Source organism: Triticum aestivum, chromosome 5A (genome assembly GCF_018294505.1).
Source record: "Triticum aestivum cultivar Chinese Spring chromosome 5A, IWGSC CS RefSeq v2.1, whole genome shotgun sequence".
Taxonomy (NCBI): Eukaryota; Viridiplantae; Streptophyta; class Magnoliopsida; order Poales; family Poaceae; genus Triticum; species Triticum aestivum.
The window spans coordinates 599,797,726-599,822,980 of record NC_057806.1 but is presented as its reverse complement, the minus strand read 5'-3'; the positions used below and the strand labels follow the sequence as shown (position 1 = coordinate 599,822,980).

At 43.7% G+C, this 25,255-nt stretch overlaps 1 protein-coding gene and 1 non-coding gene across 2 annotated transcripts; one reads left to right on the top strand and one right to left on the bottom strand.

Moving 5' to 3' along the window:
* The first annotated feature begins 2,264 nt into the window (after positions 1-2,264).
* LOC123105177 (probable LRR receptor-like serine/threonine-protein kinase At2g16250) lies at positions 2,265-6,848 on the top strand. Its single transcript, XM_044527184.1, has 4 exons — positions 2,265-4,195; positions 5,103-5,234; positions 5,890-5,912; positions 6,020-6,848. The coding sequence occupies exons 1-4, from the start codon at positions 2,646-2,648 to the stop codon at positions 6,589-6,591; spliced, it is 2,277 nt and encodes a 758-aa protein (XP_044383119.1). The 5' UTR covers positions 2,265-2,645; the 3' UTR covers positions 6,592-6,848.
* A 384-nt stretch (positions 6,849-7,232) lies between these two features.
* On the bottom strand, positions 7,233-7,304 carry TRNAQ-CUG (transfer RNA glutamine (anticodon CUG)). The gene has a single exon. It is a non-coding gene; the product is annotated as a tRNA-Gln (tRNA).
* Positions 7,305-25,255: the final 17,951 nt, after the last annotated feature.

Genomic DNA, 25,255 nt, shown 5'->3' with positions numbered 1-25,255 from the left:
GGGCCCCAATTGGTTTTTGGTGGCTACAGAGGCTTGCGGCGGCGGAACTCCCAATCTAGGTTCTGTTCTGGAGGTTTGGGGATATATAAGAGGTGTTGGCGTCGAGAACAAGTCAGGGGAGTCCACGAGGGGTCCACAAGGTCGGAGGGCGCGCCCTCCACCCTTGTGGAGGCCTCGGGACTCCTCTGGTGCATCTCCGGTACTCCGTGGGCTTCTTTTGGTCAAAAAACAATCGTCATAAAGTTTCAGGTCAATTGGACTCCGTTTGATATTCCTTTTCTGTGAAACTCAAAAACAAGGAAAAAACAAAAACTAGCACTGATCTCTAGGTTAATAGGTTAGTCCCAAAAATCATATAAATAGCATACAAAACATCCAAGATAGATAATATAATAGCATGGAACAATTTTTTTTAGATACGTTGGAGACGTATGAGAGGCATAGCACGTGTTTCATTTTATTGGCTTGCTCCAAATCATCCTGCATATGAAGGATTGTGTCATGTGCGTACTAAATTATGACCACATCTCCTTTCATTAAATGTTTGGTCAGCCTAGTGACAAGACCTTGATTAACAACCTTGCCCTCTAAAAATGGAAAGTACATCTACAACTAGGTCAGAAAGTAAGAGAGCAATGGGTCTTCGTGTCTCAAACCCTGATGGGTATTTAAGTATGACCCAATTTCCCCATTCACTTTCACCATCACCCTCCCTGAGAGATAATGGTCATGATCCAGTTATTTCATTTGTGAAAAAATTGTTTCATTTTCAAAGATTAATTTTGTTAAAGGCCTTTTGAAAATCAATTTTGAAATGAACACTAGAGAGTTTTTCCCTATTCAATTCATTAATTGCCTCATGGAGTACCAAAACACCCTCCAATATGCATCCCCTAAAGGAAGGCAGTCTGAGGCCCTGATCACCCACTCGATAATAACAGTAAGCCTATTGACTAAAACTTTGGTGATGAATTTAAATATGATATTCAACTAGGAAATTGGTATAATTTTTTTAAATTCCATCAATGTCAGTGCCTTTGGGAATTAGAGTTATCACTCCATAGTTGAGCCTATCCGTATCAAGCAAGTTATCATGAAAACCTTTCATATACATGTAAGAGCAACTCCAACGCAGTGACCCAAACGAACATCCATTTTGCCAATGTTTTATCCGTTTGGACCGGCCGAGCGGACATATTGTTCGCTTTTTCATTTGGGTCAGCCGGTGCGTGCCAACGGTCGCTAACCCATTTTTGACATGTTCGCCCCGATATTCTGTCAAACATGTAGCAGGCAGGGGAGCTCGCAGCATGCGGGGAGGCGAGGCCGACGGCAGCAGCAGCACTGGCCCGACGCGGGCGTGCTCGAACCCCATGGCTGGGAAAGGCGCTCCGAGGTGAGGCCGGGCACAGCTAGGCGCGGCGAGTCGATGCCTGGACGAGCGTCGCCTGCGAGAGAGAGAAGTGGGTTTGTGACAAGTAGGCTATGCCTCGCATGCAGCGGACAGAGGCGGACGAAGAGGACACAGAAAGCGTCAGCTTAGTGTCCGCCTCCGACTCAATGTGACCCAAATTTGCACCAGAAATGTGTCCGACCGGACACAAAATAAACAGTAAATGGGAATGAATTTGTGCCTTGAGCAGTGTTTTTTGCATGCGCGGACACAGATGGCGCGAGTGACAGAGAGAGACAGAGGCGAGATGCGGTGCGTGGGTGGGTGGGCCAGCGGAGAGAAAAATCAAGAGAGAAAAGTGGGTGTGTGACAAGTAGGCTATGCCTCGCATGCAGCGGACAGAGAACCTAAATATGACCGAATTTGCGTCGGAAATGAGTCCAAACGGACGCAAAACAGACAATAAATGAGAAGGAGTATGTGCCTGTGCCTTGAGCAGTGTTTTTTGCTTGCGCGGACATAAATTACGCGAGCCGATCAAATGGGTCTGAGTGTTGGAGTTGCTCTAAGACTTGAAGGAGCAAGATTGTGCATCGTGATTCATGAGTTCAATCGATGCACTAGCACGTTTATTCGATATGACACCACCATGCTCGCCTTGGACGCACACATCTGGAATAGAAAATGAAATCGGTGAGGAACCCATTCCATCGTGTTTTCTTTTGCCCCCCGGAGATTCGAAAATGACGGCAAGCTAAATCATCCCTTTCCTTTATTATAACTTTTCAAAAAGATACCACTACAGGTGAGAACATTCCTTGATACGCGGCCGAGACGGGGCCCCACAGGTCAGCGCCACGAACGCGCACGTACGCTCGCGGCAAATGATGAGCTCTCGGTCCAATCAGCCTCCACCACCTCCCCTCCCGCGCCGCCACCACCTCCCGGGCCCCACCGCCACCACCCGCTGGCGGAAGGAACCTCTGGTGGGGCCCGCGTGGAAGTGAGCGACGGCCCTCCCACTCGGCCTGGCGTCTCCCCGTGCTCCCCGTGGTCAACTCGCTGCTTCCCCAGACGCTGACCGGCGAGGAAATAGGCGGAGGCCGGGCCACCCAAAGCGCCGAACACCTTGCGCGCACCACTTCCTTCGCCATGGGCGCGCCATGAGACACCACCTCCCGTAGCCACCGCAGCCCTTACCGCTACCGCGCACACCCCCACCCCACTCCGCCGCTCCGCCACCTCCTCACCCATGCTTCCGCGCAGCGCCCTCCTCCGCCTGCTGCTGCTCGCGCCGCTGCTGCTGCCGCTCGCCCGGGGCCAGCCGCAGCCGACGCTCCTGCGGCAGGACATCCAGGCGCTCTACGGTCTGCGCGCGTCCCTGGGCCTGCGCGCGCGGGACTGGCCCGCCAAGGCCGACCCCTGCGCCGCCTGGGCCGGCGTCGCCTGCCGCGCCGACCGCGTCACGAGGATCCGGCTGGGCGGGCTCCGCCGCACCCGCGTGGGGGAACGCAGCGCCGCCTTCGCCGTCGACGCGCTGCGCGGGCTCCCGGCGCTCGAGGAGTTCAACGCCTCCGGGTTCCCGCTCCCCGGCCGGATCCCGGCCTGGTTCGGCCGCGGCCTCCCGCCGTCGCTCGCCGTCCTCGACCTCCGCTCGGCCGGCGTCGATGGCGAGCTGCCCCTCTACCTCGGCATGTCCGGGAACCTGACCACCCTCGTTCTAGCCGGTAACAGCCTCTCCGGCCGGATTCCGGCGTCAGTTTTCTCCAGTAAGGCTCTCCGGATCCTTGACCTTTCCAACAACAACCTCACCGGGGAGCTTCCCGACGTGTCTGCCTCCGCCGGTGACATAGCAGGAGCTCTGTTTAACGCCTCGGGGAATTCACTCTACGGTGCGATTGGCGATGTCCTGGGGTCCCTCAAGAAGAGGTTTCAGGTGGTCGATGTGTCTAGCAATTACTTTGGCCAAGCGGCCACCACTGGATTTCAGAATGGCTCTGAGGGAACAGTCTACATCAAGATGAATTGCTTGCCAGGCCTACCAGGCCAGCGCAGCCCTGGTGATTGTGAGGATTTCTTTAAGAGGAATGGATTGCCATTGCCAGAACCACCACAAGCATCCCCATCACCGGGCAAGAAAGGCGTCAGGTGGAAACATGTACTAGCTGGAGTTCTTGGAGCTGCAGCTATTGTGGTTGTCCTTTCACTTGCAGCACTGGTGTTTTGCTTGGTGAGGAGGGGGAGAAGGAGGCCTAGAGGAAGAGGGCTGGAGCAGAACGACGACGGCATCCGCTCTGGTCGCAAGAGCAGCAGTGTGAATCCGATGGTGATGTCACCATCCCGGGCAGCAAACAGTCCACCCAAGGGTTTGCCTGCCGTCGTGGATGAGCTCACCTATGAGCAGTTGCACCATGTCACCGGAGGCTTTGGAGATGATAACCTTGTCAAGCATGGGCGCTCTGGGGACATCTATCGTGGTGTCTTAGAGAGTGGCTTAAATGTTGTCGTAAAAAAGGTCGACGTGAAGAGCAGTAAGAAGAACATAGTGGAATTAAGCTTTCTTGTCAAAAAATCCCATGCCAGGATTGTTCCATTGCTGGGGCATTTGGTCAAGGATGACGAGGAATTGCTAGTGTACAAGTACATGTCAAGGGGAGATTTGACAACTGCACTGCACAGGAAGCCAGCAGATGCTGAAGTGGGGTTATCTTCATTGGATTGGATAACAAGACTGAAGATTGCAATTGGCGTAGCTGAGGCCCTGTGCTTCCTTCACGATGAATGTAGTCCACCATTGGTTCACAGATATGATTATGCATGCCATGCACTATTTTTTGGAGGATGGCAGTCACAGAAAAATTTATTGTATAAAACATCGCATAGCTGTGGTAAGCTATTTTTCGGCATTAACATCATGATTAGAATGTGGAAATTTCAGATTCTATGCAGCTCAATAAATCATGGCATTTTAATGAAGAAGTTTTACTGGAGGTCACAAGTGAGACAGTGACAGAAGGAAAATAATATTACCTATGTAGGCATCTAAAATGGTTGTAATTGCACATCTGACTCGATGCATGTCAAAGATCCATTTCTGGAAGAAAATAATATGTATAAGCATTTTGTCGACCAACATTTAGAAGTGAGGACACCAGATGCCATGCTTAATATATTGTAAATATTATCTTATATATTTCCTAGATGCATTGGCTTCATATCAATGGTATTAATTCTAACATGCTTTGTAATTTTCGATGACATTTTTGTTTAGAATTTTATTAAGGGAACTAGCAGGTGCTCTGCTTTTGCATTAAGAAGATGGGAAAACAAAAGTTACAAGGCTTACGCCCAGTAAAAAAAAGGCAGCAACAAAAGAAAGAAAATACTCCAAACTGCAACACTAGCTTTGGGCTGAACAACAGCCTACACACATATGTTTCTTTACATGTGCAAATGCATTGGAAAAACAAGGAATAATTATAAACAGCATGCAGTAAAGTTGATTAAATAATTTATTCGTTTTGTGCTTGACTAAGCCTTGTGTCCCTCTGTCATGGTCTCATGGTATTGCAATTGCCATAATTTGACCATCCAAATCCGAGTTGATGCGTGTTGCTCAATTTCTTTGATTTAGTTTTTGACATGATTTTTTTTAATATTTCCAGTCAGCACTTGTTCTTATTCATTTGTGATCACGTCATAATATTTGTAGAGATATCCAAGCAAGCAGTGTTCTTCTTGATGACAAATTTGAAGTGTGCCTTGGAAGTTTGAGTGAAATCTGCCCTCAACCAAGTGATGGAAGCAGGAGTTTCTTCTCTAGGATGTTGAGATCATCAAAGTAAGACCTGTATGTCATCTTCTACTATAGTTAGCATGCTACTCTTAAAAGAAACTCTAGTGGCCTAAATGGTTATAGTATGTCTGTATGTGTATCTCATCAGCATATTTCCTTTCACAGATATCACTTTCAACCGAGAGTAAAAGTAATGACCTATTTAGTTGGTCACTACAGTTTATCCTTAGTTTACTGCTCAAAATAAAGCTTATGAACTGGAGACGACTACTGTATTTTGTTTCTACAAGCAGTGTAGCCACACTGTTTCCTCCAAGAATGTGTTACTGCACACTCAACTAGACTATTTATCGAACATGTTGGTGGTTCCTCATCCCTGTTACATCGAAAACAAGTTACCTGTTAAGAGCTGTTTGGTATATCCTATCGAACAGTTTGCATCAAGATAGTGACCGGTACAAGTCAACGCAATTGAGTAAATATATCGACAAATGGCTATTTTTTTCCAGTTAGTCTAACATATCACTGTAATTTTACACCTTGTCTCTATGCGGTAATGCCATGATGAAACCTCCACATCATCTACCAAACACAAGATGGATCGTCCACATTTTTTTTGAAAACTTGATGTTTGTTCGAGTATATAAAATATCAGGGCTCTTTGGCTGACATCTGTATCTGTCTCTCTTTTTTATGGCAGGTCTCTCGACAAGAACATGTCAGGTGTGTAAAGCTTCTTCATAACTCCCTTTTCCAGTAGTTTTATACTGTACAGCATGTGCATAATAATTCTGTTGAGCAAAATTTTATGCATGTTCTTCACCTAACAGGTCCACCTGCTAGCCGCACATATGATATTTACTGCTTTGGAAAGGTGCTACTAGAGCTAATCACCGGGAAATTTGGCGTGAGTGGCTCAAACGACACCGACTCAGAGGAGTGGTTGGCAAGCACTTTAGATTACATTGAAACCCATGACAAGGAGAATGTCATAAATATTGTAGACCCTTCACTTGTTGTGGACGAAGACCACCTAGAAGAAGTATGGGCAGTCTCCATTGTAGCGAAGACATGCCTGAATCCAAAGCCCTCCAGGCGGCCTCTTGCTCGGTACATCTTGAAAGCGCTGGAGAACCCGCTAGGGGTGGTGCGGGAAGAGCTCTTCTCGAGCCCCAGTTCAGCTCGGCTCACAAGTACCTCATCCCGAAGCTCTTGGCGTTCTGCTTTCCATGGGCACTCGTACCAGTACTCCGAGGTGCAAACATCAGGGAAAGTACTTACCTGTAGGCAGTCAGCAAAATCCGAAGGAAGCGACGAGGAGGAAAATTCCTTCTCCTTCAAGAAGGCTTCGCAGGAGATGCTCCCGGATCCAGTAGAGCTGGAAGACAGAGCTGTTGTGTAGGATCACCATAGATTAGTGATACTTTACATGAGCTGAGACTTCTTTTTTGTTGTTGTTAATCTCAGATGTGTATAATCCATCGTCTGATGTGCATATTTTGCTGTCCTAGTAGGTGAAAAAACTGTGTATACAAGGAGTAGGCTTTCTTTATCTCCCACCCTCTTCAGTGAGACAGTTTTCTGTAACTTATACTGAGAATAAATCCGTAATCTGTACTGGGAATAAACGGCGCTGCAAGTGGCCAGTAGTTTTGGTAAGCATACCTACTTAACTTTTTTTTTTTTGATTTACTTGCCATTCTGGAGTACAATGTTTTACCTGTTCAACATGAGTATTCTGCGACTCGCAGTGCCTTTAACCAGAGAGGAGAGTTTTTTTTTCACAGTAACTACAGGAGAGTTGATATCTAGCGCGGAGCTGATATTGAGCTAAAATCTGGCCTTCTTGAATTGCATCTCTGACTGCATGCAAAAAAATAGAAGAAGAGAGAAAATGCAAAAAAGAAGTTGGGTTCGCTGTATGCTAAAAAAAAGAAGAAGAGGAAAATGCAAAAAAAAAATAGAAGAAGAGAGAAAATGCAAAAAAGAAGTTGGGTTCGCTGTATGCTAAAAAAAAGAAGAAGAGGAAAATGCAAAAAAACAAGGTCCCACCGAGACTTGAACTCGGGTTACTGGATTCAGAGTCCAATGTCCTAACCACTAGACCATGGGACCAAGTTGACAACATTTCCGCATCAACATATTTATACCATACTAGGAGTGGCCGATTCCCTTTAGAGCCATACATATAGGATGCACTTCTGTTCCATTTCGTTGAACGAAACATCACCGTTTTACGTGCTTCATTACAGGCTCATATCGATGTAGGCTGTGTTCGGCAATACTCTGCTCCTTCGCCAGGGAGCGGAGCACCCATCTGGCCGCTCACCAAAATTTCACCGAGTGCCGCTCCGCTCCGCGGCGGAGTTACGGAGCGGCGAGATTCCAAATGGCCTCGTAGAATCACATCACACTAATACAGCAGCAAACTTAACTCGACCCAGGAAAGGAGAACACCGGCAAAAAATTTCAAATGCAGCATTATCAAACCCAGGCGACCATGAAAACCTTCTTGAAAGATCTTAAGCTTCTTCCTCGCGCTCCAATATTTGGCTAGCGCGCGGCTCTTCCGTTCTAGCAGCAGCAGCAGCATCCACTGGAGCGTCTCCAACTTCGCTGTTCCTTTGCCGGGCACAGCAGCCTCTGTTCCCTCCCTGATCATAGGAAACAGCTTCTGCCAGAGTACCTTCATACCAATCCGCCCTTTATTTCCACAAAAGCCTACAGTGAAGCACTGAAAACCATACTACTGATGATCACATTCTTCTTACTACTGAGCCAAAAAATTCGGCCACCACACATTCGATAAAAAGATGCATCACCGTTTCCTTCTCCGAACAGAAGTTACAGGATTTGTCAACTATGTTTTGCCTATTAGACACATTGATGTTGGGCTTAATAACCATATAAAAACGTGCACCCGGGGCGGGATGCTCAATTGGCACATTGCAGGAACAAAATTTGCTTTAGAGTGATTTCAGTCACTACATAAATCCCAATTGAATTCAGCCCACAATTCTTTTTCCAAGTGTTTGCCTCTGAATAGTACTCCTAGAACATATCTGGGGATTGTTATTCCCTTTGATCCATAATTACCCGTCGCTGCTTTAGTACAAATTTGTACTAAAGCGACGACAACTAATATGGATCAGATGGAGTATTATCTTCAAGTACACAATTTGTTTCTACAATTTATGATTCTCTACGCGATATTTTCTGACCCAAGAAGTTAACAAGCAAATATTTAGTCCCTTGAGATTGGGAACGCCCAATCCACTGAATTTACTCGGACTGAGTAACCCGCGTTTTCTTTTCTTCAGAAACAGTGCAGCTTGTTATAAATAGTTCAACCAAATGTATGTACTAATTGGTATCTTAGACACGAAATATCACAAAATTAGGTCTAAAACTTTTGGCAACTCAAGTCACAACTCGCATCAAATGCAAGGAACCGACTCCTGGTACTTTCCACTCTAGCGTACGCCCTTCTTAGTCTTCACCAGAGCTCCCGGAGTACTTCACCACAGAGGGAAAGATATTCTCGAAGGTACCATGTATGTCTCCATAAAATGTGGGTCAGCCAACTCCTTATACATACGTCTTACGGAGGCCTCCTCAGCTTCCAGTTCGGCGTCAGTATGTCCCAAATCTTCCTTGGGTCCCTCAAAACGAAACATGCCCCTCAACCAACCACTTTCAGATTGACCACCAATGTACGCGTCGGCCTTGGGGTGTTTCACATCAGTTGAACAAGCATAGCAGTGGCCATTTTCATCATCAGAAGGATCAACCCTGCAGATACAGCTGACCACCAACTCATGGCGCCCTTTCTGGATAGCCTCAGCGAAGAATAACAGATTGTCGATGCCGCAGTCAAAACCATAAGCTCCTTTGGTCTTTGCTGTGAAATTGATATGGTAGTACCTCCCATCGCTATCACCGTCATGAAAATACCGGTAGCGCACAACATCTTGGAGCTCATACGCGAGATCCCCCCGAAAGATTGTGGTCATCGTTATACTTGTCCGTCAAAGCTTGAACCAGCTGGAGCTCCCAACGACGGCTATCATCAATTGGCAGTGATTTCAAACGATTCTTCCTCCTGCCGTCTGGCCAGTAAAGCTCTCGCCATATAGCCTTCTCCGGGGTACACTTCAAGTGCATTTTGGGATGCAGGCGGTCGGAAAGATAGCGGCCGATGGCACGGCAAGCTTCGTCTAACCTACGAAACGGCCCACCCACATGAGGATAGGTGTGGAAAGACCCCTCATGATCGATCCTCGTATGAAATTGCAGTGACCATTCACGTACCAACCGAACCCAGATGGTGTCAGTTCTGGACGGTTCCTCCAATACTGTGGCGTCGAGGAAGTCCCCCAAGATCAAGACGTCCGATTGTTGCAGAAGTTTTGCATCCCCCTCATGTCTGTAGTGGAACAATAATTCGTCCATGAGTTGGTCCATACCTCGGACCTGCATGCCTTGAGAACCATAGTCCGTGAAGTACCTCCCATCCCTGCCTGAGAAGACAACAATCACTGGCGCGGAATCGGAACGGACTTCGGCGAGTCGGTGCCGGGTGTATCCGCGCGGAGAAACGAGCTGTTCGCTCTGCCCGCAGCCATGGACGGAAAAGATCTGTCGCCCGGCGGCGGTGGTAACATCGAAGTGTACCGCTGGGTGGCTCGGGCAGAGGTGGAGGTTGTCAGCGTGGTCACGTCCGTCACTTTCACGGCGGCCGCGATGGTTTGCCATGGGGAAGCGGGGTGGAAGGCGGTTATTAGGGCTTCGTGGTGATTTCTGCGTGAGGCGAGGTAGGGGAAAACAGAACCGACTAACCCTCAGTTAGCTAGACTTTTTTATCTTATCCGCTGCCTCCCCCACCGTCAGATCAAGCTTAACCAAGCGGCCCACAACGTCCCCCTTTGCCTCGTGCATCGTCACTGACGTCGTATATATTGCAACATTGGCCATGTTTCAACAACACTAGTGATGTTGCAATCCCGTGAGCTCGCAGATCCGTGCCTTTGCAAAAACGATGATGTTTCAGAAACACGTCTCTGCAACAACTTTTAGAAACATGCTTCTGCAACAACGTCGATGTTTCAGAAACACCGGTGACATTGCAATCTAGGTGTGTGCGATCTGTTTAAAAAACGTGTCTTTGCAACAACAACGATGTTTCAGCAACTCGCCTCTGCAACAATGACGATGTCTTAGAAACGCCGAAGACATTGTCAATCCAGGCATGTGTCTGCACGTGGTGGCTTAAAACACCGTACGATCATTACGACAGCTCAACCCGACGATGTCCTCCGCGCATCAGCCGGTAGAATGCAAGTGTTTTCCTTATTCTAAGCTAACAAAAACTTTTTGGTAGCTCATGTACCTCCCGATTGTTCTCCCTTCTCTCGTGCTTGATATGGACTTCGACTAAATCTCATGTGTTCACCTTGATCTCCGGAATAATAGCTTTGCTATATTGCCCATATAGGTCCTTGAGGTGCTTTATCATAGCCATACAACTAGTATCCACGAACGCGTTTGGTTGCCTGATGAGGTCGTCGAACAATGTCATGCTGAGTGTAATCCTACTATTTGAGTAACACAAATAATTTCCCCGCAAAAAAAGTTCAAACAGGCCCATGCGTTGTAAAATTGACCCGTTTGGTAGTATGCATTCACTTTTTCGCCTGCATATCATGAAACTCATGCTATAAAGATCGCATTGGATCTGCCTGCCTGGTAGATCCCGGGCGCGAGAAACAAAGTGTAATGATGGTGATGGGACCTTCTGTGGGACCAGCGTCCCTTGGGTACGTGTGCCAGATCAAGCCAGGTTTTGGCCCGGATTAGGTAGTCGAGTGGCGACGTCCAGAACCTTCGTTAACATTGGTTTCGACAAAGGCCGGAATCACGAAAGCCAGACATTTCGGTGGTTTGCTAGGGATGTTAGCAAGTTAGCGGAGCTACTGGCCACAAACTCAAAGGAGGAGCTCGTCAAGACTTCAGCACGACGGTTCAAGACGAAGCTTCAACCAAAAACTAGGGGGAACTTGATGCGGCTTGAAACTGCGTCGGTATTTCCCCAAAGAGAAAGAGATGATGCAGCACAGCTACGGTAGGTATTTCCCTTAGTTATGTAACTAAGGTATCAATCCAGTAGGAGGACCAAGCAAGACTATGTAAATGGTACCTGCACACAAAGAACAAATACTTGCAACCCAACGCGAAAGAGGGGTTGTCAATCGCTCCACGGTAATGAGATAGATTGTTTTGTGATAGATTGGATAAATAGATCTCGATAAAACTCAAAATAAAATAAAGAAAGAAAAAGTGAAGCAAGGTATTTTTTTGGGTTTTTGGAAATATAGATCTGAAAATAAATATGGTAAAAAATATATCGGAAAGAAAATATGATAAAAGATAGACCCCGGGGCCATAGATTTTACTAGTGGCTTCTCTCGAGAAATAGCACACGGTGGGTAAACAAATTACCGTTTGGAAATTGATAGAAGAACAAATAAGTATGATGATATCCAAGGTGATGATCAATATATAAACATCATGTCCAAGATTAGTAGACCGACTCCTGCCTGCATCTATTACTATTACTCCACACATCGACCGCTATCCAGCATACATCTAGTGTATTAAGTTCATGGAGAAATAGAGTAATGCAATAAGAACGATGACATGATGTAGACAAGACCTATTCATGTAGGAATAGACCCATCTTGTTATCCTTAATAGCAATGATACATGCGTGCCTCGCTGCCCCTTCTGTCACTGGGAGACGACACTACAAGATCGGACCCATCACAATGCACCTCTTCCCATTGCAAGAAAAATCAATCTAGTTGGCCTAACTAAACCAAGGATTCAAAGAAGAAATACGAGGCTATAAATAATCATGCATATAAGAGATTAAAGAAGACTCACATAATATTCATGGATAAAAATATGATCATAAACTCAAACTTCATCGAATCCCAACAAACACACCGCAAAAATCATTACATCAAATAGATCTCTAAGAGACCATTGTATTGAGAATCAAAAAGAGAGAAGAAGCCATCTAGCTACTGCGTACGGAACTATAGGTCTATGGTGAACTACTCATGCATCATCGGAGAGGCACCAATGAGGATGATGAACCCCGCCGTGATCGTGTTCCCCTCCGGCAGAGTGTCGGAAAAGGGCTCTAGATTGGATGTCGTGGTTATGGAACTTGTGGCAGCTCGAATTGTGTTTCATCGACTCCCCTAGGGTTTATGGAATATTTGAGAATTTATAGGACGAAGAGGCGGTGCAGGAGAGCTACGTGGGCCCCACAACCCATTAGGGCGAGCCTGGGCTTCCTAGCGCACCCTGGTGGGTTGTGGTCCCCACAGGTCTTCCCTCGTCCACTTCCTTGGCTCCCAAGTTGTCTTCTGGTCTAAAAAAATCTCCAAAAAGTTTCGGTGCGTTTGGACTCCATTTGATAGGGATACTGTTGGGGAACACAACATTTCAAAAAAATTCCTACGATCACGCAAGATCTATCTAGGAGATGCATAGCAACAAGAAGGGGAGAGTATGTCTACGTACCCTCGTAGACCAAAAGTGGAAGCGTTATGAAACGCGGTTGATGTAGTCGAACGTCTTCACGATCCAACTGATCAAGTACCGAACGCACGGCGCCCCGGCGATCTGCACACGTTCAACTCGGTGACGTCCCTCGTACTCTTGATCCAGGTGAGGCGAGGGAGAGTTTCGTCAGCACGACGGCGTGATGACGATGATGATGAAGTTATCGACGTAGGGCTTCGCCTAAGCACTACAACGATATGACTGAGGTGGAGTTCCGTGGAGGGGGCACCGCACACGGCTAAACAATCAACTTGTGTGTCTATGGGGTGCCCCCTCCCCCGTATATAAAGGAGTGGAGGAGGGGAGGGCCGGCCCTCTCTATGGCGCCCCAAGGGGGATTCCTACTCCTAGTTGGAGTAGGGTTCCCCCCTTTCCCTAGTTGGAGTAGGAGAAGGAAGAGGGAGAAGGAGAGAAGGAAAGGGGGGCCGGCCCCCTCCCAATTCGGATTGGGCTTCGGGGGCGTGCCCCCACCTTGGCCGCCTCCTCCTCTCTCCCACTAAGGCCCAATAAGGCCCATTGACTCCCCGGGCGGTTCCGGTAACCTCCCGGTATTCCGGAAAATGCCCGAACTCATCCGGAACCATCCCGGTGTCCAAACATAGCCTTCCAATATATCGATATTTATGTCTCGACCATTTCAAGAATCCTCGTCATGTCCATGATCACATCCGGGACTCTGAACTACCTTCGGTACATCAAAACACATAAACTCATAATACCAATCGTCATCGAACGTTAAGCGTGCGGACCCTACGGGTTTGAGAACTATGTAGACATGACCGAGACTCACTTCCGGTCAACAACCAATAGCGGAACTTGGATGCTCATATTGGTTCCTACATATTCTACAAAGATCTTTATCGGTCAAACCGCATAACAACATACGTTGTTCCCTTTGTCATCGGTAAGTTACTTGCCCGAGATTCGATCGTCGGTATCTCAATACCTAGTTCAATCTCGTTACTGACAAGTCTCTTTACTCGTTCTGTAATGCATCATCCCGCAACTAACTCATTAGTCACATTGCTTGCAAGGCTTATAGTGATGTGCATTACCGAGAGGGCCCAGAGATACCTCCCCGATACACGGAGTGACAAATCCTAATCTCGATCTATGCCAACTCAACAAACACCATCCGAGACACCTATAGAGCATCTTTATAGTCACCCAGTTACATTGTGACGTTTGATAGCACACTAAGTGTTCCTCCGGTATTCGGGAGTTGCATAATCTCATAGTCATAGGAACATGTATAAGTTATGGAGAAAGCAACAGTAATAAACTAAACGGTCATAGTGCTAAGCTAACGGATGGGTCAAGTCAATCACATCATTCTCTAATGATGTGATCTCGTTCATCAAATGACAACTCTTGTCCAAGGCTAGGAAACTTAACCATCTTTGACTAACGAGCTAGTCAAGTAGAGACATACTAGTGACACTCATTTTGTCTATGTATTGACACATGTACTAAGTTTCCGGTTAATAAAATTCTAGCATGAATAATAAACATTTATCATGATATAAGGAAATATAAATAACAACTTTATTATTGCCTCTAGGGCATATTTCATTCAGATGCTTTGCGAAGTAAAAAACAAGCAAAAAGAAGCAACTGGGACTGGGCACTATGTCAATAGGTGATGACCCACAAGTGTAGGGGATCTATCGTAGCCTTTTTGATAAGTAAGAGTGTTGAACCCAACGAGGAGCAGAAGGAAATGATAAGTAGTTTTCAGTAAGGTATTCTCTGCAAGCACTGAAATTATCGGTAACAGATAGTTTTGTGATAAGGTAATTTGTAACGAGTAGCAAGTAATAAAAGTAAATAAGGTGCAACAAGATGGCCCAATCCTTTTTGTATCAAAGGACAAGCCTGGAAAAACTCTTATATAAAGTAAAGTGCTCCCGAGGACACATGGGAATTATCGTCAAGCTAGTTTTCATCACGTTCATATGATTCACGTTCGGTACTTTGATAATTTGATATGTGGGTGGACTGGTGCTTGGGTACTGTCCTTCCTTGGACAAGCATCCCACTTATGATTAACCCCTATTTCAAGCATCCGCAACTACAACAGAAGTATTAAGGTAAACCTAACCATAGCATGAAACATATGGATCTAAATCAGCCCCTTACGAAGCAACGCATAAACTAGGGTTTAAGCTTCTGTCACTCTAGCAACCCATCATCTACTTATTACTTCCCAATGCCTTCCCCTAGGCCCAAACAATGGTGAAGTGTCTGATACGTCTCCAACGTATCTATAATTTTTGATTGTTCCATGCTATTATATTATCTGTTTTGGATGTTAATGGGCTTTATTTTACACTTTTATATTATTTTTGGGACTAACCTATTAACCGGAGGCCCAGCCCAAATTGCTGTTTTATTTTGCCTATTTCAGTGTTTCGTAGAAAAGGAATATCAAACGGAGTCCAAACGGAATGAAACCTTCGGGAACGTGATTTTCGGAACAAATGTGATCCAGAGGACTTGGAGTGGACATCAAGAAACAATCAATGAGGCCATGAGGTAGGGGGCACGCCTACCCCCCTGGGCGCACCCTCTATCGTCGTGGGCCCCTCGTTGCTCCACCGACCTACTTCCTCCTCCTATATATATTCATATACCCCGCAAACATCCAGGAGCACCATGAAACCCTATTTCCACCACCGCAACCTTCTGTACCCAAGAGATCCCATCTTGGGGCCTTTTCTGGAGCTCCGCCAGAGGGGGCATTGATCACGGAGGGCTTCTACATCAACTCCATGGCCCCACCGATGATGTGTGAGTAGTTTACCTTAGACCTTCGGGTCCATAGCTAGTAGCTAGATGGCTTCTTCTCTCTCTTTGGATCTCAATACAAAGTTCTCCTCGATTCTCTTGGAGATCTATTCGATGTAACCTTCTTTTGCGGTGTGTTTGTCGAGATCCGATGAATTGTGGGTTTATGATCAAGTCTATCTATGAACAATATTTGAATCTTCTCTGAATTCTTTTATGTATGATTGGTTTATCTTTGCAAGTCTCTTCGAATTATCAGTTTGGTTTGGCCTACTAGATTGATCTTTCTTGCAATGGGAGAAGTGCTTAGCTTTGGGTTCAATCTTGCGGTGCTCGATCCCAGTGACAGAAAGGGAAACGACATGTATTGTATTGTTGCCATCGAGGATAAAAAGATGGGGTTTACATCATATTGAATGAGTTTATACCTCTACATCATGCCATCTTGCTTAAGGCGTTACTCTATTCTTATGATCTTAATACTCTAGATGCATGCTGGATAGCGGTCGATGTGTGGAGTAATAGTAGTAGATGCAAAATCTTTTCGGTCTACTTGTCGCGGACGTGATGCCTATATACATGATCATGCCTAGATATTCTCATAATTATTCGCTTTTCTATCAATTGCTCGACAGTAATTTGTTCACCCACCGTAATACTTATGCTATCTTGAGAGAAGCCACTAGTGAAACCTATGGCCCACGGGTCTATTTTCCTTCATACGAGTTTCCAATCTATTTTATTTTGCAATCTTTACTTTCAATCTATATCATAAAAATACCAAAAATATTTATCTTATTATTATCATCTCTATTAGATCTCACTCTTGCAAGTGGTCGTGAAGGGATTGACAACCCCTTTATCGCGTTGGTTGCGAGGTTCTTATTTGTTTGTGTAGGTACGAGGTGACTCGCGCGTGGTATCCTACTGGATTGATACCTTGGTTCTCAAAAACTGTGGGAAATACTTACGCTGCTTTACTGCATCACCATTTTCTCTTCAAGGGAAAACCACCGCAGTGCTCAAGAGGTAGCAAGAAGGATTTATGGCGCCGTTGCTGGGGAGATCTACGCCAAGTCAAGACATACCAAGTACCCATCACTACTCTTATCCTTCGCATTACATTATTTGCCATTTGCCTCTCGTTTTCCTCTCCCCCACTTCACCCTTGTGTTGGAAATATGCCCTAGAGGCAATAATAAAATGGTTATTATTATATTTCCTTGTTCATGATAATTGTCTATTATTCATGCTATAATTGTATTAACCGGAAACCGTAATATATGTGTGAATATATAGACCACAACATGTCCCTAGTAAGCCTCTAGTTGAATAGCTCGTTGATCAATAGATGGTTATGGTTTCCTACCCATGGACATTGGATGTCATTGATAACGGGATCACATCATTAGGAGAATGATGTCATGGACAAGACCCAATCTTAAGCGTAGCACAAGATCGTGAAGTTCGTTTGCTAAAGCTGTTCTAATGTCAAGTATCATTTCCTTAGACCATGAGATTGTGCAAATCCCAGACACCGTAGGAATGCTTTGGGTGTACCAAACGTCACAACGTAATTGGGTGGCTATAAAGGTGCATTACATGTATCTCCGTAAGTGTCTGTTGGGTTGGCACGTGATACGTCCATTTTGCATCATGCTTTTATATCGATATTTATTGCATTATGGACTGTTATTTCACATTATGTCACAATACTTATGGCTATTCTCTCTTATTTTACAAGGTTTACATAAGGAGGGAGAATGCCGGCAGCTGGAATTCTGGGCTGGAAAAGGAGCAAATATTAGAGACCTATTCTGCACAACTCCAAAAGTCCTGAAACTCCACAAAACACCTTATTATAAATAATGAAAAATCCTCGCCAAAGATGAATTCCAGAGGGCCCACACCCTGCTCAAGAGGGTGGGGGCACCCCCCCTAGGGCGCGCCCCCTACCTCGTGGGCCCCCTGGTGGCTCTCCGATGACCATCTTCTCCTATATGAAGTCTTTCGTCGAGAAAAAAAATGAGAAGCAACCTTTCGGGACGAAACTCCGCCGCCACGAGGCGGAACCTTGGCGGATCCAATCTAGAGCTCCGGCAGAGCTGTTCTGCCAGGGAAACTTCCCTCCCGGAGGGGGAAATCATCGTCATCGTCATCTCCAACGCTCCTCTCATCGGGAGAGGGCAATCTCCATCAACATCTTCATCAGCACCATCTCATCTCTAAACCCTAGTTCATCTCTTGTATCCAATTCTTGTCTCCAAGTCCGGGATTGGTGCTAGTAGGTTGCTAGTAGTGTTAATTACTCCTTGTAGTTGATGCTAGTTGGTTTAATTGGTGGAAGATCATATGTTCAGATCCTTTATGCATATTATTACCCCTCTGATTATGAACATGAATATGCTTTGTGAGTAATTACGTTTGTTCCTGAGGACAAGGGAGAAGTCTTGCTATTAGTAGTCATGTGAATTTGGTATTCGTTCGATATTTTGATGAGATGTATGTTGTCTAGCCTCTAGTAGTGTTATGTGAACGTCGACTACATAACACTTCACCATTATTTGGGCCTAGAGGAAGGTATTGGGAAGTAGTAGATGATGGGTTGCTAGAGTGACAGAAGCTTAAACCCTAGTTTATGCGTTGCTTCGTAAGGGGCTGATTTGGATCCATATGTTTCATGCTATGGTTAGGTTTACCTTAATACTTTTGTTGTAGTTGTGGATGCTTGCAATAGAGGTTAATCATAAGTGGGATGCTTGTTCAAGTAAGAACAACACCCAAGCACCGGTCCACCCACATATCAAATTATCAAAGTACCGAACGCGAATCATATGAACGTGATGAAAACTAGCTTGACGATATTCCCATGTGTCCTCGGGAGCGCTTTTCCTGATATAAGAGTTTTTCCAGGCTTGTCCTTTGCTACAAAAAGGATTGGGCCACCTTGCTGCACTTTATTTACTTTTGTTACTTGTTGCTCATTACAAATTATCTCATTACAAAACTACCTGTTACCACTTATTTCAGTACTTGCAGAGAATACCTTGCTGAAAACCGTTTATCATTTCCTTCTGCTCCTCGTTGGGTTTGACACTCTTACTTACCGAAAGGACTACGATAGAACCCCTACTTGTGGGTCATCAAGACTCTTTTCTGGCGCCGTTGCCGGGGAGTGAAGCGCCTTTGGTAGGTGGAATTTGGTAAGGAAAAATTTATATAGTGTGCTGAAATTTACTGTCACTTGTTACTATGGAAAGTAATCCTCTGAGGGGCTTGTTCGGGGTATCTTCACCCCGACAAGTAGAGCAAAGAGTTGTTCCTCAACCTACTGAACCTATTGAAAATGAAATTCCTTATGAGTATCCTTCAAGTATAATAGAAAAACTTCTAGCTAATCCTTTTACAGGAGATGGAACAAAGCATCCTGATGAACACCTAATATATGTGGATGAAGTTTGTGGATTATTTAAGCTTGCAGGTATTCCCGATGATGTTGCTAAGAAGAAGGTCTTCCCTTTATCTTTGAAGGGAGACGCATTGGCATGGTATAGGCTATGTGATGATATGGGATCATGGAACTATAGAAGATTGAAATTGGAATTTCATCAAAAGTATTACCCTAGCATCTTGTTCATCGTGATCGCAATTATATATATAATTTTTGGCCTCGCAAAGGAGAAAGCATCGCTCAAGCTTGAGGGAGGCTTAAATCAATGTTATATTCATGCCCCAATCATGAGCTTCCAAGAGAAACAATTATTCAAAAAATTTATGCTCGGCTTTCTGATAACAATCGCACCATGCTTGATACTTCTTGTGCTGGCTCTTTTACGATGAAGACTATTGAATTCAAATGGGGTTTATTCGATAGAATTAAACGCAACTCTGAAGATTGGGACCTCGACAATGGTAAGGAGTCAGGTATGACACCTAAGTTTGATTGTGTTAAATCTTTTATGGATACCGATATTTTCCGTAAGTTTAGCACTAAATATGGACTTGATTCTGAGATAGTAGCTTCTTTCCTAAGGAGAAGTGGTTTAAATATCATCCTCCCATAGAAGTAAAAGTAGCTAAACCTATTAAAGTTGAAGAAAAGACTGTCACTTATAATGATCTTATTGTTCCTACTTCATATGTTGAGAAACCACCTTTCCCTGTTAGGATAAAGGATCATGTTAAAGCTTCAACTGTGGTTCGTAAAAGCAATACTAAAACATATACACCTCCTGAGGAAGTTAAAGTTGAACCTAATATTGCTATTGTTAAAGAGCTCTTGTCTGATAATATTGATGGGCATGTTATTCAGTTCTGCGGTGAAACTGCTAGAATTGCTAAACCTTGTGCTAAAGATAAACCTAGACTTGTGATAGGCATGCCTGTTATTTCTGTTAGAATAGGAGATCATTGTTATCATGTCTTATGTGATATGGGTGCTAGTGCTAGTGTTATGCCTTATGACTTGTATAAAGAAATCAAACATGAAATTGCACCTGCTGAGCTAGAAGATATTGATGTCACAATTAAACTTGCTAATAGAGATACTATTTCTGTAATGGGAATTGTTAGAGATGTTGAAGTCTTGTGCGGGAAAACTAAATATCCTGCTGATTTTCTTGTTCTTAGTTCCCCACAAGATAGCTTTTGTCCCATTATATTTGGTAGACCCTTCTTAAATACTGTTAATGCTACCATAGATTGCACAAAGAATGTTGTTACTGTCGGCTTGGATGATATGACTCATGAATTTAATTTCTCTAAATTTAGTAAACAATACCGTGAAGAAGAATTGCCTAGTAAGGATGAAATTATTGGTCTTGCTTCTATTGCCGTACCTCCTAATGATCCTTTAGAACAATATTTGCTAGACCATGAGAATGATATGTTTATGAATGAAAGAAGGGAAATAGATGAACTATTCTTTAAACAAGAACCTATGCTAAAACACAATTTGCCTGTTGAAATCCTAGGGGATCCTCCTCCACCTAAGGGTGATCCCGTGTTTGAGCTTAAACCATTGCCTGATAATCTTAAATATGCTTATCTTGATGAAAAGAAGATATATCCTGTTATTATTAGTGCTAACCTTTCAGAGCATGAAGAAGAAAGATTATTGAAAACTCTGAAGAAGCACCGTGCTGCTATTGGATATACTCTTGATGATCTTAAGGGTATTAGTCCCACTCTATGTGAACATAAAATAAATTTGGAAGCAGATGACAAACCAGTTCGTGATCCTCAACGACGTCTGAATCCTAAAATGAAAGAAGTGGTCAGAAAAGAAATACTAAAGCTTCTAGAGGCAGGTATAATTTATCCCGTTGCTGATAGTCAGTGGGTAAGTCCTGTTCATTGTGTCCCTAAGAAGGGATGTATTACTGTTGTCCCTAATGATAAAGATGAATTGATTCCACAAAGAATTATTACAGGTTATAAGATGGTAATTGATTTCCGCAAATTAAATGAGGCTACTAAGAAAGATCATTACCCCTTACCTTTTATTGATCAAATGCTAGAAAGATTATGTAAACATACACATTACTGCTTTCTAGATGGTTATTCTGGTTTCTCTCAAATACCTGTGTCGGCTAAAGATCAATCAAAGACTACTTTTACATGCCCTTTTGGTACTTTTGCTTATAGACGTATGCCTTTTGGTTTATGTAATGCACCTGCTACCTTTCAAAGATGCATGATGGCTATATTCTTTGACTTTTGTGAAAAGATTTGTGAGGTTTTCATGGACGACTTTTCCGTCTATGGATCTTCTTTTGATGATTGCTTGAGTAATCTTGATCGAGTTTTGCAGAGATGTGAAGAAACTAATCTTGTCTTGAATTGGGAAAAGTGCCACTTTATGGTTAATGAAGGTATTGTCTTGGGGCATAAAGTTTCTGAAAGAGGTATTGAAGTTGATAAAGCCAAGGTTGATGCTATTGAAAAGATGCCATGTCCCAAGGACATCAAAGGTATAAGAAGTTTCCTTGGTCACGCCGGATTTTATAGGAGGTTCATCAAGGACTTCTCAAAAATTTCTCCGCCTCTGACTAATTTATTACAAAAAGATATACCATTTGTCTTTGATGATGATTGCGTAGAAGCATTTGAAATACTTAAGAAAGCATTAGTCTCTGCACCTATTGTTCAGCCACCTGATTGGAATTTACCCTTTGAAATTATGTGCGATGCTAGTGATTATGCTGTAGGTGCTGTTCTAGGACAAAGAGTTGATAAGAAATTAAATGTTATCCATTATGCTAGTAAGACTCTAGACAATGCTCAAAGAAATTATGCTACTACTGAAAAAGAACTTTTAACAGTTGTATTTGCTTGTGATAAGTTCAGACCTTATATTGTTGATTCTAAAGTAACTATCCACACTGATCATACTGCTATTAAATATCTTATGGAGAAAAAAGATGCTAAACCTAGACTTATTAGATGGGTTCTCTTGCTACAAGAATTTGATTTGCATATTGTTGATAGAAAAGGAGCTGAGAACCCCGTTGCACACAACTTGTCTAGGTTAGAAAATGTGCTTGATGACCCACTACCTATTGATGATAGCTTTCTTGATGAACAACTAAATGTCATAAGTACTTCTCGTAGTACCCCTTGGTATGCTGATTATGCTAATTACATAGTTGCTAAATTTATACCACCTAGCTTCACATACCAACAAAAGAAAAAGTTCTATGATTTGAGACATTACTTTTGGGATGACCCACATCTTTATAAAGAAGGAGTAGATGGTGTTATTAGACTTGTGTACCTAAGCATGAACAGGAACATATCCTACGCAAGTGCCACTCCGAAACTTATGGAGGACACCACGCGGGAGATAGAACTGCACATAAGGTATTGCAATCCGGTTTTTATTGGCCTACTCTCTTCAAGGATGCCCGTAAGTTTGTCCTATCTTGTGATGAATGTCAAAGAATTGGTAATATTAGTATACGTCAAGAAATGCCTATGAATTATTCACTTGTTATTGAACGGTTTGATGTTTGGGGCTTTGATTATATGGGACCTTTTCCTGCCTCTAATGGATATACACATATTTTAGTTGCTGTTGATTACGTTACTAAGTGGGTAGAAGCTATTCCAACTAGTAGTGCTGATCATAACACTTCTATTAAAATGCTTAAAGAAGTTATTTTTCCGAGGTTTGGAGTCCCTAGATATTTAATGACTAATGGTGGTTCACATTTTATTCATGGTGCTTTCCGTAAAATGCTTGCTAAATATGACGTCAATCACCGAATTGCATCTCTGTATCACCCACGGTCTAGTGGTCAAGTAGAATTGAGTAATAGAGAACTCAAATTAATTTTGCAAAAGACTGTCAATAGGTCTTGAAAGAATTGGTCCAAGAAACTTGATGATGCATTATGGGCCTATAGAACTGCATATAAAAATCCTATGGGTATGTCTCCGTATAAAATGGTATATGGAAAAGCATGTCACTTACCTCTCGAACTAGAACATAAGGCATATTGGGCTATTAAAGAGCTCAACTATGATTTCAAACTTGCCGGTGAAAAGAGGTTATTTGATATTAGCTCACTTGATGAATGGAGAACCCAAGCTTATGAAAATGCCAAGTTGTTTAAAGAAAAGGTTAAAAGATGGCATGACAAAAGGATACAAAAACATGAGTTTAATGTAGGTGATTATGCATTGCTATACAACTCTCGTTTAAGATTTTTTGCAGGAAAACTTCTCTCTAAATGGGAAGGCCCCTATGTTATCGAGGAGGTCTATCGCTCCGGTGCCATAAAGATCAACAACTTCGAAGGCACAAATCCAAAGGTGGTAAACGGTCAAAGAATCAAACATTATATCTCAGGTAATCCCATAAATGTTGAAACCAATATTATTGAAACCGTAACCCCGGAGGAATACATAAGGGACACTTTCCAGAACGTTTCAGACTCCGAAAAGGAATAGGTATGTGGTACGGTAAGTAAACCGACTCCAAAACAATTTTGAAGGCAATATTTCTCCATTTTGGAATATTTAGAAAAATAGAAAATTAAGTAGCAGTCTGGGAAGGACACGAGGGCCTCACGAGGGTGGAGGGCGCGCCCTACCTCCCTGGGCGCGCCCCTATCTCGTGAGCACCTCGTGTGCCTTCCAGACTCCGTTTTCTTGCACGGTACGTATTTTGGTCGGTAAAAATTCATTATATATTCTCCCGAAGGTTTTGACTTCCGTATCACACAAAAATCTCATGTTTTTGTTTCGAGTTGTTTTTCTGACAGATCTAGATTATCATGACGTCCCCAAGTGCTTCCAAGGACAAGTTCTTCAAGAAGGTCATCAACCCTTACCTCGTGGAGGTGTTGCGACACCCTCAAACCATTGAGATGCGTGATGGGTTGCTGCACATCCGCGATGCTGAGGGACCAAAGGGAATCGGAAGCGTGGAGACGAGGCTCGAAGCAATGGAGCAAGAAGTTTTCAAGTGCCAGGGGATGGTGGAGCGTGGAATCAACGCTAACCACATGATGCTCGCGGAGTTCACTAACAACTACAAGCCGGATGCCAAGAACACCGAGGAGGCCATCTTCAAGCTACATGAGAAGATCGAGCACCTCCAAGCCCAAATCTATGACCTGCAAAACCAAAACAGTGAGTATGAATATAGATTCAAAAGAATGAGTTTGGCTGCAGATTCGAGGATTCCGGAGACTCGATCATCTTTCTATGATGGTGAACCTATGCCTTCGAAGATGGATGACAAGCCCGCATCATCAACAACACCTCCACCGTCTCCTCCAACAAAGAAGAATTGAGTATCTGGGTATGGGCACTCCACTTGGCAACTGCCAAGCTTGGGGGAGTGCCCCGGTATCGTATCACCATCACTTTTATCTTTACCGTTTTTCTTAGTTCGATCTTATTAGTAGTATTTTGATCTAGTAGAATAAAGTTTGTGGCATCATATAGTTGTGAGTTTTGCTTTATTATCCTTCTATGTAATCGAGTCCGTGAGCTATATAATAAAGATTAGTGTTGAGTCAAGGGCTTGATTATTTTGCCATGATCCTAAGTGAATAAAAGAAAAGAGAAAGGAATAAAAAGAAACAAAGAGATCATATGGATCTCATGGAGAGTAATGAGCCCGCATAGAAAAAGTATGATGAATAAAAGTTGTTGAGAGTTGACAAGCATAGTTTGGTCATCGTTGCAATTAATAGGAAGTAATAAAGAAAGAGAGGTCTTCACATATAGATATACTATCTTGGACATATTTTATGATTGTGAGCACTCATTAAAATATGACATGCTAAAGAGTTGACATTGGACAAGGAAGACAACGTAATGGGTTATGTTTTCTTACATCTGAGATAAATTATATTGTCTTGGATCCTCCAACATGTTGAGCTTGCCTTTCCCCCTCGTGCTAGCCAAATTCATTGCACCAAGTAGAGATACTACTTGTGCTTCCAAATACCCTTAAACCAGTTTTGCCATGAGAGTCCACCATACCTACCTATGGATTGAGTAAGATCCTTCAAGTAAGTTGTCATCGGTGCAAAGCAATAAAAAATTGCTCTCTAAATATGTATGATTGAATGGTATGGGAGAAATAAGCTTTATACAATCTTGTGATGTGGAAGTAATAAAAGCGACGGACT

Bases quoted from the DNA above. Each gene is read 5' to 3' on its own strand.
- LOC123105177 (XM_044527184.1), top strand. From the start codon at position 2,646: ATGCTTCCGCGCAGCGCCCTCCTCCGCCTGCTGCTGCTCGCGCCGCTG. The intron at 4,196-5,102 runs CAGATATGATTA...TCATAATATTTG, and splicing joins TGTAGTCCACCATTGGTTCA to TAGAGATATCCAAGCAAGCA. The intron at 5,913-6,019 runs GTGTGTAAAGCT...TTCACCTAACAG, and splicing joins TCTCGACAAGAACATGTCAG to GTCCACCTGCTAGCCGCACA.